Raw genomic sequence first — 19,786 nt, forward strand, 5'->3', positions numbered from 1 at the left:
GTGTGTGTGTGTGTGTGTGTGTGTGTGTGTGTGTGTGTGTGTTTTTCCCTCATGTGATACACTGTAGGAGTGTATGTGTGAGATTAGGATGAGGAGCCTTTTTAAAAACTGTCACCAGTGTCACACAAACACAAAAGCATAATTCTATCCTTTTCTTCTGAATTACCAAAGTAGAAAATCAGTTTAGTTTTCACACTAAAAATTCACCCTTCTGTTACAGGTATGTGATGGCTTCAATCAAATAATAATAATAATAATGATAATGGTGGGCAATAATGATGATCCGGTGAGATCCACTAATACTATTAGCCTAATCTGTGTGTGTTGTGATGCAGATGAAGCTCGTAGCGTGTGAATGCAGCGGGGAGGAAAAGCTTTTCAGAGCCAGATTAGCTCCTAATGAAGGCCAGAAGCAGCTTTAAACTAACTGCACACTTGTTTATTTATCTCCCAATGAAAGGCAAGATGGATGGTGGGATGTGAAGACTACAAGCAGAAGGGGAGGCCATCTTTACTCAGCCTCACTGTGATGGTGTGTGGAATACAGTTAACCCTTGTGTCGTCCTCCCGGGCCAAAACAAAACGCTTCACACTTTTTTCTGACCTTTTAGTCCCTTTTTTGACACTTTTGGTGCTTTTTTTTTTTTTTTTCAATGTTTTTGTCGCTTTTTGCTGTTTGCCGTTTTACACTTCTTTTCACTGCGTGTATGAACGCCACTAACGCCTACTTATTACTAGTTTTACACTTCTTTTTGGAATTCATGGTCAATAAACCTCATTTATAGGAAATTATACCTAATCCTTGAGTTGAAAAAGCAGAAATTATGAACTATTTCGACTAATATTAAAGGAAGGATCATCACGGACCGGTCAACATTCAGTTGGGATACTGTTTCGAAACGTTTACATTTTTTTTTCAAACGCTAAAAAAACGTAACAAAACACCCCAAATTCACTGAAATTAGAGATCCGATCTATTGTTGTACTTGCAAAGCACGTTGTGTGGAATCAATCATTTAATTTTTGGTTAATTTAAAATTAGGAAGTTAAAAAAGAAACCCATATTTCTGATAAAAACATTTAGAAAATGGTTCAAATTTGACGCAAAGACGTGGGAAGTGTTAAAACGTAATACTTGGTCACTTTCTTTCTGAGACTGAGATGATTAGATGGCTCTCAATCTCATGTCTGTGTGTTCAGAGCAAAGCTGGAGCAACAAGGTGATTACTTTAGCTTAGCGTTAAAGAGTGGAAGCAGAGGGAAACAACCCCCCACCAAGCCCCACCACCTAACACCACTAATTAACATGTCATGTCTGCTTGATCCATACGTTAACAGAAAAGCCTTCTGCTAAGTGCAGCCGCGAGCCTTTGGCTCGGTTAGCAGAAGGCTAGTCTGAATCAACCGAAGTACGTTTCCGGGATAAAGCCAGATATCTGGCGCATGTGTGTTGCTGTTCTCAAAATCCCTTCAATTCGGGAAAAAACAACAACCTTCAAGCTAGAGGCTGAAAATGGCGAGTTTTGAAGAAAATAAGGAAGGTGCAACAAGACAGACCTGGTTCTTTCGTGAAATGATTGTAAAGATTTACAGAGGCTACGTTAAAGGTATTTCCTCTCTAACTGGGACGTTTTGGGACTGATTGGTGGGAATAATTACGGTTAACCGTGTATCTACCTCAGGTTACTGTATTGTGTGAACAGTGAACTTCATTTAAAGGTCCCATGACATGGTGCTCTTTGGATGCTTTTATATAGACCTTAGTGGTCCCCTAATAATGTATCTGAAGTCTCTTTCCCAAAATTCAGCCTTGGTGCAGAATTACAGCCACTAGAGCCAGTCCCACAGTGAGCTTTCCTTAGGATGTGCCATTTCGGTGTCTTTAGCTATTGAGGAGAGGTGGGGGGGGCAAGGTGGAGGGTGGGGGTGTGGCCTTGACCAACTGCCACTTTGCTCGTTTGAAAGCCATGATGTCTCTCTCTCATGGGTGGGCCAAATTCTCTGGGCGGGCAAAGCAGAGAAAGGGGAGGTAACCTTGCTCCTTATGACCTCATAAGGAGCAAGATTCCAGATTGGTCCATCTGAGCTTTCATTTTCTCAAAGGCAGAGCAGGATACCCAGGGCTCGGTTTACACCTATCACCATTTCTAGTCACTGGGGGACCATAGGCAGGCTGGGGGAACGCATATTAATGTAAAAAAACCTCATAAAGTGACATTTTCATGCCACGGGACCTTTAATATTTTATGTGGCGTTTGCTTTTGCGGGGTGCAAATGTTCCACCAAAACAAGTTCCTTCCCGAGATCATTTTGCAGAGACGCTTGTGATTGGTTTAAAGAAATCTCCTATCCTATCCAGGGATGTATGTGGGGTGTAGCCAGAGCTGCGGAGGTAGGTCTTGCAATGCGAGACTAGCAGAAGGCTAAACTATTACTAATTACTATTGCTAAACTGGCTTTTCCAGAAAACTGCCTTTAAAAGCCTGGTAACAACTAATCTCTACGTAACAACCAGTTTGCGTGGTGCAACTAATAATACACTAATTTAGCGAGGGGTTAATCTCCACTTAGTTATAAGTGCTAAATTTTAAAGGCAAGATTCAGGATAAATTAACAGCTTCACAAGCAGCTTGTACATCTAAGACGGTACGGTTGGATTGATTGTGAATGTCGTGTGTGTTACAAAGATGAAGGCTGTTAAGTGTCAAACTTTATGGAAAACATTCCAAAACTGAGAACTTGTTTTGGGAATTATTTTTCTTCTTTATAGTTTTGTAAAAAAAAAAAAAAAAAAAAAAAAAAATACAATACAGGCAGGAAACAGAATGATCGGATTATTTCCAACATTCAGATTCATCCTGAGGGTCAAACAACCTCATGAAAAAGTTTGTTCATTCACCACTTTATTAAATATTTACATGACAAAAGCGCAGAAGCGGTTTTAACGCCTCAGACAGAAATGATCACGACACAGGCAGCTTTTAAAAAGGTGTTTACCGTCTACTGATGCTAGAAACAAAACAAAATGCCAAAGTTTCCTTTAAGATAATTTATTTTGTACAGTAAAACAGAGGTTCAGAGGTTGCATTGCATCCACTGAGCGGCTGTGTGGAGAGGGGAGTGGAGGATGGATTTACACACACACACACCCAGGATGTTACAAACTTTGATGGCAACCATTTCTCAGCGCTTGTGTGATTATTGAGTATCTTACAAAGATGGGGTAGTCAATCAACTTATCGGTCAATTGTGACAAAGTGTCCTGAACTGAACTGCTGCCAGCAATGACTCGATGCAGATCAAACAAACTAACTTTGTGGAGGGTGCGTTCAAGAACGCCACAACTCTGACACACACTTGTACCACATTATTCCAGATATAAGAAATTTTGTCACATAATCTGTTCTACCATGCAAACAACTAAAAACAGGCATTCTTCTGTAGAAATAAAGATGGTATATATATATATATATATATATATATATATATATATATATATATATATATATATATATATATATATATATATTTTTCTCTTCTTAAAAAGGCGTGTGTGTTTGTCAGTTGTTCTTTGTCCGTATGATCGTTGTGAGGTGAGCGTTGTGGGGTCATTGAACGCAGCCCTCTCTGGTAGGTTTTAGGCCCAGGCAGAGGGGGGAGTTGCTTTCCTTTTACTTGGGAGGCCTGTAGGCGATCTTTCTGCTCTTCAGCACAGACCACCTGTGTCTCTTCATGTAATAGAGCAGAGGGATGATGATGCCGGAGCCCAACAGCAACTGGAATTAGAAGAATTAGAAAAAGAAAAGAAAAAGATTAATCCCAATACAACCTCCATGCTTCCACTTGTTCCACTGTGTCTTTATGCCGAGGCTACATTCTACAAATTCCTTCATCGACACAGACAACGTAAAATAAAAAAGGGGGTTTTATAGGTGTGTCTGGTAGCCTAGTTGTTAACAAACACACAATAAAACCAGACAAACAGGATCAGCTGGCAGCAAATGTTCTTGTCAGATTTGTTATCTTATTTACTTATTTTGTAATAACGATAAAAACTGTATGTTATTCAGGCAAAGTTCTTGTATTGCTGCTTGTGTTACAATAACATTTGAAACCGTGGCCTCCTTTGTTGAACAAAGAAAAAAGGCTTCAGTAGAAAAAACACACGCAAAGCTTCTCAAAGCATTGGAAAAATAACTGTTTCAGTATTGGAAAAAGAACAAAGGTAACCTACTGGAGATAGTATCAGTAAATCTTTCATTTCAGTTTAACTCAATTGCAGATGCTGTGTGTGTGTATGTGTGTGTGTTCTTGTTTAACTATATTTGTGGGGTCCAAAAAACAGTACAGGGTCCAGTATACTTGTGGGGTCCCGACAGCTTTGTGGGGCCAAAATGCTGGTTTAAAAGTTTAAAGTTTAAAGGGCTGTTTGAGGGTTAAGACTTGGTTTTAGGATTAGGGACAGAATTAGGTTATGGTTAGGGTGAGGGTAAGGGTTGAGGTTAGGCATTTAGTTGTGATGGTTAAGGTTAGGTTAAGGGGCTAGGGAATGCATTATGTCAATGACGGGTCCCCACAAAGATAATGCCACAAACCTGTGTGTGTGTGTGTGTGTGTGTGTTGTACCTTCAGTCCCATGCGTTTGCGTTGGTCGTGTTCTGGCTCGGCGGCCCACCTCAAGAACGTACAAACGTCTTTAGCGACCTGGCTCATGGTGGCGGGGGTTCCTATGGCAACAGACACAAAACACTTATTCCAGCAAACTGTAACGCACTCTCAGAGACGTGTGGTGTGGGGGAAACTGTTAAATCTTCTATCGCAGTATTTTTACAATTTTTTTCTAGTCTAGTGTATTTAATACCTGTAAAATGCCTGAAAAACATTTGCTTTGTACAGTACATTACCAAAACGTGTGTGTGTCTCTGGACAAACTGAAAACGTAATGTACATACAACAAGGCAAGGCAGCTTTATTTGTATAGCACATTTCAGCAGCAGGGCAATTCAAAGTGCTTTACATAAAACATTAAAGAGCAGTTAGAAAACAATTAAAAAACATTAATAAAACAAATTAAAAACATTAAAAGACAAGAATAAAATTGATAGTGCAGTATAAGAATAAAAGTTACAGTGCAGTATAAGAAATTAAAGTTAATAAAATAGATTATTTAAAGAAAAAAAAAGCAACATCAAAAAGATTGTTCTTTTAAATCTAAGCTAAAGACCTGAGTTGCAGCGGACCTGCTTCCCCCTGTTTAGTTCTGACTCTGGGGACAACAAGCGGACCTGTCCCAGACCACCTGAGAGGTCTGGGTGGGTCATAATGTAGTAACAGATCAGAAATGTATTTTGGCCCTAAACTGTTTAGTGATTTATAAACCAGTAAAAGTATTTTGAAATCAATTCTTTGAGGCACTGGAAGCCAGTGTAGAGACTTCAGTACTGGAGTGATGTGATCCACTTTCTTGGTTTTAGTGAGGACTCGAGCAGCAGCGTTCTGAAACAGCTGCAGCTGTCTGATATTTTTAGGGAGACCTGTAAAGACACCGTTACAGTAGTCAAGTCTACTGAAGATAAAAGCATGGACAAGTTTTTCCAAATCCTGCTGAGATATAAGTCCTTTAACCCTTGATATATTTTAAAAGGTGATAATAGGCTGATTTTTTAATTATGTTAATGTGGCTTTTAAAATTTAGGTCTGAGTCCATGACTACACCAAGATTTCTGGCTTTGTCTGTTGTTTTTAACATTGTCGTTTGAAGCTGAGCGCTGACTTTCAATCCTCTTTTGCTCCAAAAACAACCACCTCCGTTTTTTCTTCATTTAATTTAAGAAAGTTCTGGCACATCCAATCATTAATATTTTCAATGCACATATTTAATTGTTGTATTGGGCTATAGTTCCCTGGCGATGAGGTTATGTAAATTTGTGTGTCATCCGCATAACTATGGTAACTTATTTTGTTGTTTTCCATAATCTGAGCCAGTGGAAGCATGTAGATGTTGAACAGAAGAGGCCCCAGAACTGAGCCTTGGGGAACTCCGCACGTCATATTTGTATGCTCAGATGTATAATTACCTATAGACACAAAAGTAGTCCCTATTCTTTAAATAGGATTCAAACCACTTTAGTACTGAGCCAGAAACACCAACCCAGTTTTCCAATCGGTCAAGCAATATGTCATGGTCTACCGTATCAAATGCAGCACTGAGATCAAGTAATACTAAGACTAAAATTTTGCCACTATCTGTGTTTAAGTGGATGTCATTAAAGACTTTAACAAGAGCCGTCTCAGTGCTGTGGTGGGGACTGGAAGGCATCAAAACTGTTGTTCAGCGATAAGAAAAGGTTGAGTTGTTGAAAAACCACTTTTTCTATGATTTGACTTAAAAATGGAAGGTTTAATATTGGCCTGTAGTTGCTCATTAGTGTCGTGTCTAGATTGTTCTTTTTTAGGAGTGGCTTGATGACTGCAGTTTTCAGGGTCTGTGGGAAGATACCTGAGAGCAGAGATGTGTTTACAATCTGTAGAAGATCAGAATCCAAACAATTCGAAACATTTTTGAAAACACCCGTTGGTAGAATATCAAGGCAACAGGAGGAGGTTTTCAGATGTTGTATAATGTCCTCCAGGTTTTTAAGGTTGATCGTATGAAATTGTGTCATGTTGGAATTTGTTTTAGCGTGCACACTGTGACAATACATATCCTGTACTTGATATGGAAGCACTGACGGTTTGTCTAATTTTCTGAATTTTCAGACGTTTAGTAGTGCTAGTGTTAGTGCGTTTTAATTTTTTGGGACAGACTGTGGCTGACGAGGAATGGATGCTAAATTTGCAAAGTTTGCGGTTACGTGCTTATTCGCCATTCTTTTTCTATTACCTATCACAACATAAATTGTGGAAGAATCTAATACGTAGGGCCCAGGCTTGTCTTGGAAAAAGTCATGAGTGCTACTAGGCATGCAGCCTGGACCCGGCCCATATCAGTTAATGCTTAGTGCATTTTGCACACAAGCATCCTTATCAGTTTGGGGAGAAGGAGTTAACTGCCGTCCTTGAGGGGGCATACTTGGTTCCAGCATTTACCAGCTGCTTCATCTGATCAGTGAACTCCAACATGGGGATGGGGGAAAGAGGGGAGAGCGACGTATCCTGAAAGAGGTCCTCAAAGCGTTCGTGGTTGTCAAAGGGGTTTGAGGAGTGTTGGACGGGTGAGAAAGGGGGTTGAGATTTCTCATCTCCGGTCTTTGGTCTCCCATGGTCAAATCTTTGCTCGGGTGGGGGCTGTGGTGGCTCACTGCTGCACTTTGTTGCGTCTTCCTCTTGTTTTGGTTCATCTTGTCTCGTGTCCTTGGCCAAAGGAGCAGATGTGTGGTGCAGAAAGTAAAGTAGGCTAGAGGTGAACCGCTTTACTCCTGGCTTGTTAAGGAATAGTCCATCTGCTTTAAAAAGATGTCTGCAGCCACAGAAAATGTTAAAATTGTCAATGAACTGCATAGAATGGTTGTTGGTACATGCAGTCGAAAGCCATCTGTTCAGTGCCAACAGTCTGCCGAAACTCTCAGCTCCTCCTCTGACTGGCGGTATAGGGCCACTGATAAACACCTTTGCGTTTAGGGAGCTGACTGTGTTCAGCAGATTCATAAAGTCACGATTCAGCACTTCAGACTCTTGCTTTACAACATCATTTGACCCTATAGGCAGTATAATGTTCTTCACAGTTGGGTGTGCTGCTACGATATCTGGGATTCTTTGGGCCAAGTCAGACACCATGTCTTTGGGAAAACAGAGTATTTTGGTGTTTTTACTGCTTTTTATATCTTTCACAGCAGAGTCACCCACAATCAGAGTGTGGGGCCCAGTCATTAGCTTTCCCTGTAGCTTTTTACTTTTAGAATTGCTCTCAGTCCTTACCCTGCTGTGTGACGATGAGACGTAATCCAGGTCATGTCCAGGGTCCTGCAGCAGAGGAGCAAATCTGTTCATCACCTGCACACTCAGTTGTTGGGGAGGCATTTTGTTGCTGATTTTCCCTTTTGCAGCTGTCCACGACCATGACCTGCTAAGTACAGGGGTTGAAGAGGCGCTCTGCCTGGATGATAATACAGGCCAGCCGGTCGTATCACAAATCTCAGGGTGCTGTGTCCTGCCCGTTAGTCGTCCTCCCATTTCCCAGGAGAATGATTTACTCTTAGGCTTTGCACCAAAAGAGTTCCAGGGAGGACTGCCACTTGTTGATTTATTATCTGTTCCACAGCCCTTTCTTTGTGGTCTTGCTGGTGCTAGTTAGCCGTGTGTTAGCATGCTTTTGTCCATTGTTTTGGGTCACTGGTAAAGTGGTGTCATTTCCACTTGATCCGTTCACTTCCATATTTACTTCTAACCGGTAAATTTTGGTTTCCAGAACTGAAATCTTCTGAAGGAGTTTGTAGTAGTCCTCTATGGAGAAGGGTGGCATCTTGCTGCTAATTAGCTTTAGCTACAGTCACTTTAGGACAGGCTTGAGCTATTGGTAGGCCACGCTCACGCAGAAAAATGTTCAAATATGACAATAGCCTACTATGTCTACAAAAAATGTATAGTCCAGTGATTTATAAGTATCCAAGAGCCGCTGCTCATAGTTTCTCTCAGAGGAAAAGCAAGATTATCAGCAGAAATATGCAAGCAGAAGCAGGAGCAAGCAGTAGAGCGTCTGCACTGTAAGAAGCAGGAACAAGAAATACACGTGATGGGCGACCAGCAGCTGTTGGAGCATGTTCTCCCTTTCTGCACAGCTCACTGTTTACTTGTGGGACCAGTTAAATCAAACAGCCTGACAGCAGATTAAGCACATGCACGCGCTGCATCTTTACTTACCGTCCTCAAACTCCAATATCTCGTTGTAGATGGGCGGGGCCATGCCGATGGCCTGGCCGGGGAAGTATGGGTTGTAGTAGAGTTCCTCTCTCACCGTCACCCCCGCCGGAGGATCGCAGTATCCCGTCAGCAGGCTGAACACGTAGTCCTCTCCTCCATGTCTGAGGGGAGACAACAAGTGAACACAGGGGATATGTGGATTTAGGGCGATTTTCTGGCTCTCTCTCTCTCTCTTAACTGTGGAGGTTTTTTGTCTTTCGGGAGTTACCTGGCATTGACAATGTAGCTGAGATCTGGAGGCAGCGCTCCGTTGTTGGCGACCCGGGCTGCCTCGGGGTTGGGGTAGGGCTTTGGAAAGTAGTCCGACAGCTTCCCTGGCCGGGTGAACATCTCTCCGCTCTCATCAGGACCATCCACCACCTCAATCTGAACACAACACACAAGACACTGCTTTAAAAGCACGGCCTAGGATAGAACAGCAGAACAGGTGTCACCACCTACTGGCAGAATGAAGTGCTACATTCTAAAAAAATAAATACCCCAAAACAGTGACAGTTTAGTTTTTTTTTTGTTAAATATGTTTATTGTAAAATACTAAGACAGTGTTATGTGATCATTCTTACACACAGACACACAGCCTCACCTCCTCAGCGATGGCCTTAACCTCTGCCTCTGTGTGCGACACTCCCACCAGGTTTCTGAAGGCCAGGTACTCCATACTGTGGCAGGCTGAACACACCTGCTTATACACCTGGTAACCACGGCGAACACTGCAGGGGCGGACCGAGCGAGAGACAAAGAAAGCACAGAGACACTTAGTGTGAAACATTGCGGTCATCCTCTACTAAGTGTAAGACGTGAGGGACGTTTTTTCAAGTGATTAATTAGCACGTCAATATAATATATAATATAATTTTGATATATTTATTTTAAAACCATTGTTTTTGGAATACTTTCACACAGAATTCACACGAATATTACGTGCCGATAGTAGCGTAAATTCTTTTTGGAAGGCGGATTTTTCAAAGATTTTGCACCTCAAATAACCGCATCTTCGTTACAGCCCTAATAGGCATCCAACTTTATTACTTCTTTCAACCTTGACAAAGGCAGTGTTCACCAGACTCTTACCGTGCTCACCTTTCTCAACATTGCCAAAAAACAGACAAAATTTGCCTCGCTGCCGTTTGATGTGAAATATTCGCAGGTTGAGTATTTCACATTTTTATGTTGTTTCTTCCTCACATGCGCAAAGGCCATGAAGGTGCCAAAACACAACAGACTTTAAATTAAAAGTTCTAACAAAACAGTATAGAAAGGAGTGATTGCATTTGATAACTGCAGACCCTGGCAAGTGTGTGTGTGTGTGTGTGTGTGTGTGTGTGTGCAAATCTGTCTATCACACCTAGCGTGGTCCAGAGAGGATAGGGGTCCAGCGTGGCTCCAGGGGTAATTAGGGGGGTGGAGCTCCAGGTCGGAGGCTTTAACGGACTGGTGCAGCATCAGGGCTAGCCCCGCCCCACCGGCTGTGACCACACCTAGCGTTGTCAGGGCAACTTTTTTACTTCGGGGCAGGCTGGCGAACGACATTTTAGCCTATGGAGGAACAAGAGCACAAGATACCAGTTAGTCAGTGATTATTCAAGACATCTTATTACTTTATATTCCGTTGCAAGACTGACATTACAGCTACAACTTTGAATCCACTTGTTGTTCAGCACAAAATTAAGCTTTGAATCTTTTTTTTTTTAAGATTATTTTTTGAGCATTTTAGGCCTTTATTTCTATAGGACAGCTTAGACTTGAAAGGAGAGAGAGGGGGAATGACACGCAGCAAAGAGCCGCAGGTCGGAGTCGAACCCGTGGCCGCTGCGTCGAGGAGTAAACCTCTTTATATGGGCGCCTGCTCTACCAAGCATCTATTGCTTTGAATAATTTTAAACGCAAACCCCCCAAATGTGAGTATATGCCTACATATCTTTTTTTCTGTTTTGGACGTTGGTTGGACAAATCATTTGAAAACACTGATGCACATTTTATTGCAATTTTCTGAAATTTCAAAGACCAAACTTATAACAGAGATCAGAATCCCTCATCTTGTAGACTTGTAGTTTAAAATCTGGGTTGGTTGAGGCCGGGTTGGATCAGCGGGTAGAGCAGGCGCACATGTACTGAGAGGTTTATGCCTCGACGCAGAGGTCCAGGGTTCGAATCTGACCTGAGACAATTTCCTGCATGTCTTCCCCCTCTCTCTCACCTAGCTGTCCTGTCAAAAATTAAAAAGGCGGGAAAGCCCCCCAAAAATGAAAAAATAAGTATGGTGAAACATATGCTTATAAATCGCTTAGCAGGTAGGGATGCAACTAACAATTTTCATAATTGAATAGTCTGCCAATTAGTTTCTCAATTTTTTAATCCCAATTTCTGAAAGCCCAGTTTGACATCTTCACCTTGCATGCTTTGTCCCATCAACAAAGTTTTAGGCTCGTTCTATCACACAAGACAAAGAAAAGCAGCAAACCCTCGTATTTGAGAGGCTGGAACAAGGTTGAAAATTAAATAACAGCTGAATAGATTATTAAAATTGTTGTTTATTAATTTTCTGTCCATCGACTAATCGTTTTAGCTCTAGTAAGTAAGAACAAAGATTTTAAAAGTAAATGCTCAGGACAGCAAAGAACGATTTTTCTTGAACTAAATGTTCAGATCCAGACACAGTTTTACTGTATGGCTACTATTTGCAAAGTGCAGATCAACATAATGCCTTTTCTTCTACTGTGTTCGCTGGTCCTCCTTATCACTCTGCCCTTCACTAGAGCTTCTGTAACCAGGCAGCACCCCGGCATCAGGAAACACACACACACACACACACACACACACAAACATCCATCTCATACACTCAGAAAGGGCAACTATTTATTACAAATTTGGGACTTAAGTACATTTTTAATTTCCCCTTCCAGGATCAATAAAGTATATGTTAATCTTAATTGAAAAGTCTCATATGTTGGGGCATGTAGTAACCTAGTGGTTAAGAAACATAACAATTCATTACTTGTCTCCACCTCTAATAAATCAGAATAATTTAAACAACAATAACAAGCTTAGAAAAGCAGGACTCTACATACATACATTTTAGCACGTCCTGCACAATATTATACTGCCTTATTTTTCTTTTTCTTGCAGTCCTTCACCGGAAGTCCTTTCAGTCCTTGAAATGCTGACTTGTTAGCAAGCCGATTAGCTCAACTACTTTGGCTACCGTTTCTGACCGAATATGAACGCAACGCGACGTGACCTAAGTAGAGATTGAAACGATTACAAGACAGTATCATCACATAATCTGGTGTGCACATTCGTATCTCTGCACCGTTAGTCAAGGCAGACGTTTCATTTTAGTGAACCTGCCCAGTGGTTGACACGACTTCACGAGTTAAGCTAACCGGCTAGCTTGGTTCGTCCAGCGACGGCTACAAGGTTTTCTATATCTTTGGCGTTTGTCGTCGCAGTTATTGACGTCATGTCGACCTCTACATGTCAAGAGTGACACAAAATCCGAGGAGCTACTGCCACAGCCGTTGCCGACATCCTAAAACGTGTGGGAACACGAGTGACCTTGTCTCAACCCGCTGACAGCAATCAGGCTAGCATTAGCTCGGCGCCAGGACACTCAATGTTAACCCAATTCTAATGAGCTGTTGTTCTAAACATACTATTCTGGCTGATACATACAACACTCATCTATCGACCTACCACGGGGGTCTTGATAGTTTTTGGTGTGTTGAGGAGGGCTCTCCCACTCCCCGATAGCACCACGACTCGTAACGCCGCCATCTTCTCTGCGGTTTTCTCTGAGTGAGCTGAAAAGAAAGAGAGCAGCCGCGAGACACAGGAGCCTTCCGGTTGGAACCTTCAAAACAAAAGCGGCCTGCCAGAAGTGCGCCGTATTTACATAATAGTCACTGTCAGAATAAAACCACTGAGACCCATTCCAATCCCATCGAAAACAAATGAACATATAAATATGGTCCCTGTACGTAGGCCTATTCATTTTTTTTCGTTATCTTTTAAATTGAATAAAAAAAAAACATGCATGCTGTGTATTAGGGCTGCAGCTATCGATTATTGTAGTAGGCCTAATCGAGTATCTAACGATTATTCCATCGATTAATCGACCAATCGGATAAGAAGTACTTTTGCTTTATAGTAAACAGCAATTGTAAATATACAAAAGAGAGGTTTCCTTTTTAGAAAAAGCAACATTTTTATTGCCTAAAGGTTGCCCCCTTTTTTAATTTTGTCTGCTGACTGCAACTCAACTTTAGCATTATATAAGTAATGGCAAAAAAAAAACGTTTTATTATATACTGCCATCGAGATGGTTCATACTTGTGTTTTTTCGTTGTTCAACGGACCACAATAGTTTCTTTTTTATTTTCCCCTTCAAGTTTTCAGCTCTTATTTTGAAGGTAGCCTTCACCTACCGACCGGATCTACATATGGGACTGATTCTTGCTAACTTGACGCAACTTTATGCAACCTGGATTTTTACACAACCGTTAGTGTTTAGTAACATATTACAAAATTAATAAAGGCTACCGCCTTTTCTAATTTTGTCTGCCGACTGCAACTCAACTTTAGCATTATATAAGTAATGCCAGAAACCGTTTGATATTCTGCCATGGATGAGGACAAGGGGACATGAGGACAAGAATAGTCCAGTCCTTACTGCCCATTTAGCCTTTGACCTCTTTGTTCACCACTTCTGCCTCTTCACAACTCACACATGGCCAGATCTTCAGACAGGATGAATTCTAGATGAGCAGTGTTTTGGGTCCAGAATCATAGTGCAAGGAAATTGAGTACCAATTATTCCATCGATTAATCGACTAATTGGATAAGAAATACTTACAAAGCAACATTTTTATTGCCTCAATTGCAGACAAATAACAGGGATAGATGCTAATATTTTGAAGCACTGGCTGCACGGGCCACCAAGCCCATTATTCTGTTGGCCAAAGTACATTTTTAGTGGCCCAAATGTAAATGTTTTTCGCCTCCTTCCCCTTCATGCCAAGATTTTTACATCAAGGATTTTTTGTAATCCAATTATTCAAGTTACTCAAGGAATCTTATCAGCTCTACTGTGTATGCATCTTTAAAAAAAATAAAAAAATCATTCTCCATAATCCAGACTGGAAAACCAAAGTTAAATAATTGCTAATTCTTTTTTATTGTTATTCCGTTTAGAAGTAAAGACTGAAGACCGACACGTGACCATTACTCTCTTGAGATACATTTATATAAATTAAGCGTGGCATCTCTTGAAATTTACAGACGACTTGGTCTTAGTAGGCCTGCTCCAGGATGCAGAGGTCGATCACGGGCCAGTGGTGACAGATTTCGTGGAGTGGTGTGACAGCCATATCCTCAAGTTAAATGTTGAAAAAACTAAGGACATGGTTATTGACTTTAGAAAAACCCCACATCCACCTCTACCTACCACAATCAAGGGCAGATGGTTTAGTCCTATAGGCACTTGGGAACAGTGATTGATAAAAAATTGACCCATGACCTCAATGTATCCAAAATCTGCAAAAAAGGCCTGCAGAGATTGTATTTCATGCGCAGACTAAACTCTTTTAATGTGGACAAGACTCTGATTTATTCTACAGATGTTATATTGAGTCCATTCTAACTTTTTGGGGGGTTTCATTCTATGGGAACCTTACTGTACAAAACAAAAGTTGTCTGTCCAAAATTGTCACAGAGGCCAGCAAAATAATCCCCCCTGCTTTCACCTACCGACTGGATCTACATATGGGACTGATTCTTGCTAACTTGACGCAAACTTTATGCAACCTGGATTTTTACACATACATTAGCAGTGTTTAGTAGGCTAACATATTACAAAATAAAAAAGGTTGCCCCCTTTTTTAATTTTGTTTGCTGACTGCAACTCAACTTTAGCATTATATAAGTAATGGCAAAAAAAAAACGTTTTATTATATACTGCCATCGAGATGGTTTATACTTGTGTTTTTTCGTTGTTCAACGGACCACAATAGTTTCTTTTTTATTTTCCCCTTCAAGTTTTCAGCTCTTATTTTGAAGGTAGCCTTCACCTACCGACCGGATCTGCATATGGGACTGATTCTTGCTAACTTGACGCAACTTTATGCAACCTGGATTTTTACGCAACCGTTAGTGTTTAATAACATATTACAAAATTAATAAAGGCTACCGCCTTTTCTAATTTTGTCTGCCGACTGCAACTCAACTTTAGCATTATACAAGTAATGCCAGAAACCGTTTGATATTCTGCCATGGATGAGGACAAGGGGACATGAGGACAAGAATAGTCCAGTCCTTACTGCCCATTCAGCCTTTGACCTCTTTGTTCACCACTTCTGCCTCTTCACAACTCACACATGGCCAGATCTTCAGACAGGATGAATTCTAGATGAGCAGTGTTTTGGGTCCAGAATCATAGTGTCTGGGCCAGGAAATTGAGTATCTACCGATTATTCCATCGATTAATCGACTAATTGGATAAGAAATACTTACAAAGCAACATTTTTATTGCCTCAATTGCAAACAAATAACAGGGATAGATGCTAATATTTTGAAGCACTGGCTGCACGGGCCACCAAGCCCCTTATTCTGTTGGCCAAAGTACATTTTTGGTGGCCCAAATGTAAATCTTTTTCGCCCCCTTCCCCTTCATGCCAATAATATTGCATCAAGGATTTTTAGTAATCCAATTATTGAAGATACTCAAGGAATCGTATCAGCACTACTGTATATCCATTTAAAAAACAAAAACAAAAAAAACATATTCTCCATGATCCAGACTTTAAGGCTGTGCCTCTCTTTCTTTGGACAAACAAAAGCAGAGTTTGGATCCAGAATCACAGGAGTGTAGGAGACCGTCGCCTCCATCTTGTTCCAGATGTTGATGCTCAGGTTGCCCAGGTGTTTGGCCACGTCTATCAGAGCTCCTGAGATCAGCTGTGGATCATCCAGCGGGGGGAGCTGCTGGACTCTCTCCACTGCAGCCTTGTAGTTCTGCAGGAAAGAGACGTCTTCAGCTCTTTCTCTGCCTCCTCCTCTGTCTTAAATGGGCTGAGTTTCATGTGATGACTTTTCTACTCACTTATATTCCACACAGGTATGAAATATGCTCGATGCCTACCTTTACTGTAAGTGGTTAAGCATAAAGACTTCAGTAACAATAGGAGTTTAATGCCAGCATGGGTGTGGAGACTGGTTACTCAGGACCAGTGGCCAGCTCTATACAATGTAAACTGAAAACATGTCCACACAAGCTAAGGTGAAAATAGAAACTTAAGTATATTTTCTGAAAGTATACTAGGTAATAGGACTGATTCATAATTGTATTTTTTTTATACTGAGGAAGGAACCTACTAAGATTAATAACATGATTCATTGTAGCCTGGATCAGATTAGTTTACAACTTTATTGTCATTGCAGTTGAGTACAGGTACTAAGAAAACGAAGGCAGTTTAGCATCTTAACAGAAGTGTAAAAAAATCGGTTTGTACATAGTCTAATATAAATAATACATGATATAATAGACAGTAAGGGGTAGATATGAATTCATTGGATATGTACAGTACTAGCAGTATGGACAGTGTGTAATGACAAAACACTAGGAGATGTATGTGTTCTCTTCTCATTGGTTGTTTTATAGTGATACAATATTTAACAGACTACAATACACACAACATATTCATTCAGATTCAAAACAAAAAACAGATCAATCATACATACAGCAAGATCTTTAAAACATGGTTAATAAAACTACACAAAGTTATAAAATACATTGTCTGTTAAAGTGATGGTTCGGAGTAATTTACTCTAGGGTCCTCTGCACCATGACCTCGAGCCAAACACCCCCCCAGAAGCTTTTTTCACCTGGGTCTAACATTGGGCGAGTTAGCGTAGAGTAGTGTTAGCAGCTGAATAGCTTAGTGCAGGGGCTAATGGACCCACGTTTGTATCTCTTAAATGACCCCACTAATAATGCCCGAAATGATACCAAAGGTCTACACTAGTAAATATAGGTTATGCACTCATAAAACGATGGATTGGAAAGTTTGTAAGTACACCAGAAGTTTATGTAAAGAACATTTGCCTGCTGGCTTCTGCTCTCTACTGTTGTTGTTGCTGCTGTGAGAAGAGTGCTTAGGGACGTCTACAAATTACAACACCGAAAATATTTTTTAATTTAACTTATTTTTTAAAGTAAGTGTTGTAATATAACTAGCAGGAGACAAGTAATAATTGAGGTAAGTTTGGAGACATTACCTTATTTAATCATTAAATTAATACATATTTTTGTTGTATCTCTTTTTTCGGTGTAGTAATTTGTAGACGGCCCTAAGCACTGTCTAACTGCAGGTAGTAGCAGCAGCTGCAGCAGCAACAGAGAGCAGAAGAGAGCAGGCAAGTGTTCATAAACCTCTGGTGTACTTACAAACTTTCCAATCCATCGTTTTATGAGTGCATAACCTATATGTACTAGTGTAGACCTTTGGTATCATTTCGGGCATTATTAGTGGGGTCATTTACGAGGTACAAACTTGGGTCCATTAGCCCCTGCGCTAAGCTATTCAGCGGCTAACGCTACTCTACGCTAACTCGCCCAATGTTAGACCCAGGTGAAAAAAGCTTCTGGGGGGGTGTTTGGCTCGAGGTCATGGTGCAAATGACCCTAGGGTAAATTACTCCGAACCATCACTTTAAGTAATTTAATAAAAGAACATGATATACAACACAAGTGCTCTTTACATTTAATAACAGTCGGTAGGGTAACTTGCCCACAGTGTGTAAATTATAAAATGACAGCATTTATATATTCTGATTCTCTGGAGAGTTAAACTGATTATTGAGTACTGGATTCTGAACTTGGCACAACTGAAAAGTAGGGATGCACCGAATCCAGATTTTTGGGGTTCGGCCGAATACCAAATCCGCTGGTTAAGATTCTGCCGAATCCGAAGCCGAATCCGTCGTCTGGTTAACACAAGTTTTTAGCTGTGGCTGTCCTTCCTTTACCGTACCTGAAGTTGGTGCGTAGGGCAAGCGTAGCGTTCGTTCTTTGGAAAAAAAATTCTAAGGTTCGACAGAAACTGAACCCCGTCAAAAAGCCCAATATTCAGCCGAATCTGAAGCCGAAGCCGAATCCTGGATTCGGTGCATCCCTGTTTAAAACACACATTAACTGAAAGGCCACCAACTGCTGCTGTATTACTTTAAATTAACTTTTACTTTCACTGGTAATATCTTTAGTGGCAATTCGTTGTTTGTATTAAAGTATGGAAACAACTTGTCAGTGAAACTATGTTTCAAGGTGTGCATGTGTGTGTAAGTATCCCAATCGAAGAATGACAGTTGTCCTTTAGCCCAGTCCAGTTTTACTCTGATCCTCTGGAGCTTCTTCTGCACTGAGAGAACAGTGTCTGGGCCAGGACATGAGCACGCTGTGTATTCACCTTTGTAAAACACGATTCTCCATAATCCAGACTTTAAGGCTGTGCCTCTCTTTCTTTGGACAGACTCTGCTGCTACACCCAGAATCCAGACTGTGCTGTCTCCAACCTCAACGTCCCAGCTGTGAGTCCCAGAGTCAAAGCCCTCAGAGCCCAGAACAGAGATGAAGGAATCAAACCTCTCTGGATTGTCGGGAAGCTTCTGTGTCTCTCCACATCTCACACTGGTCAGATCTTCAGACAGGACGAGTTCTGGATGAGCAGAGTTTGGATCCAGAATCACAGGAGTGTAGGAGACCATCTCCGCCATCTTGTTCCAGATGTTGAAGCTCAGGTTGCCCAGGTGTTTGGCCACGTCTATCAGAGCTCCTGAGATCAGCTGTGGATCATCCAGCGGGGGGGTCTGCAGGACTCTCTCCACTGCAGCCTTGTAGTTCTGCAGGAAAGAGACGTCTTCAGCTCTCAGCCTCTCCTCTGTGGCTCTGACTGTGTCTGAAAGAGCTGCTATCTCTCTGCTCAGAGCCTCAATCTTCTCCTTCATCCTCTGACTCTTCTGCTCCTCTTCCTCCCTCAGAGCACAGATCCTGGCCTCCTCTTCCTCTTTTAGAAACAGGCGAAGCTTCTTAAACTGCTCCCTAATCTGCTTCTCTGTGTGTCTGGCCTGGACCTTAATGTGTTCTGCTGTTTGATCACAGTTTCCTTTAACTTCTTTAAAGAGCTTCAGTTTCTCCTGTAAGGGGTGCAGGGTTATCAGGAGCTTCTCTTTGTGATCCTGTGCAGCTTCATCGATGGGTCTGAATCTGTGGTCAGCATGTGTTGTTGAGTCTCGACAGACAACACACACTGGCTGCTGATGGTCCAGACAGAAGAGTTGGAGTTTCTCAGAGTGCAGACTGCAGAAAGCCTCTGCTGAGCCTCTCCCACCTCTCTCCAGTAAATGGGCCTCACACAGGTTCTTTAGAGCCAAGTTACGTGGTGGTTCGCTTGGTAGAGTTTTCTCTTTACACACTGGACACTCTCGTAGTGGTTTATTTCTCCACCATTTCTGCAGACATTCTTTACAGAAGCTGTGGCTACATGACAGGACAACAGGATCCTTGAAGATGTCACTGCAGACAGGACAGGAGAGATCCTCCTCAGAACGTGAAGCCATTTTTCTGGAGTGAGTGAAGACGGAAAACACGGCAGGTGCTCGGCTAAACTGAAAGGCTCGCTCCACTTCAGAGGACTTTCTCCTTCCGAACAAAGTTTTTCTAGGATCCCATTCACTGCTTGGAGCGTTCCGTCTTCTGCTTGCTCTCTGTCGGTGTTGTGATTTTAATCCGACGGTGAATCGTATTGTGCGTGTGCCTCGTCTCAGTGAAACAACAATAACCTGTTTGCTTGGCAAGGGAGTGGACCTTTGCCATGCC

The 19,786-nt window shown here is 41.5% G+C and overlaps 2 protein-coding genes across 2 annotated transcripts; both read right to left on the reverse strand.

Moving 5' to 3' along the window:
• Positions 1 to 3,535: 3,535 nt before the first annotated feature.
• Positions 3,536 to 12,779, reverse strand: cyc1 (cytochrome c-1). Its single transcript, XM_028576732.1, has 7 exons — positions 12,613 to 12,779; positions 10,265 to 10,455; positions 9,503 to 9,629; positions 9,128 to 9,285; positions 8,860 to 9,020; positions 4,627 to 4,727; positions 3,536 to 3,776 (listed from the first exon to the last, which is right to left on the reverse strand). The coding sequence occupies exons 1-7, from the start codon at positions 12,691 to 12,693 to the stop codon at positions 3,672 to 3,674; spliced, it is 924 nt and encodes a 307-aa protein (XP_028432533.1). The 5' UTR covers positions 12,694 to 12,779; the 3' UTR covers positions 3,536 to 3,671.
• A 1,428-nt stretch (positions 12,780 to 14,207) lies between these two features.
• Positions 14,208 to 19,527, reverse strand: LOC114553681 (tripartite motif-containing protein 35-like). The gene is made up of 3 exons (XM_028575020.1): positions 18,154 to 19,527; positions 15,748 to 15,927; positions 14,208 to 14,288 (listed from the first exon to the last, which is right to left on the reverse strand). Exons 1-3 carry the CDS (start codon positions 19,525 to 19,527, stop codon positions 14,208 to 14,210), a joined length of 1,635 nt encoding a protein of 544 aa, XP_028430821.1.
• Between the last annotated feature and the right edge of the window lie 259 nt (positions 19,528 to 19,786).

The sequence above is a fragment of the Perca flavescens genome, chromosome 4, assembly GCF_004354835.1.
Source record: "Perca flavescens isolate YP-PL-M2 chromosome 4, PFLA_1.0, whole genome shotgun sequence".
Lineage (NCBI taxonomy): Eukaryota > Metazoa > Chordata > Actinopteri > Perciformes > Percidae > Perca > Perca flavescens.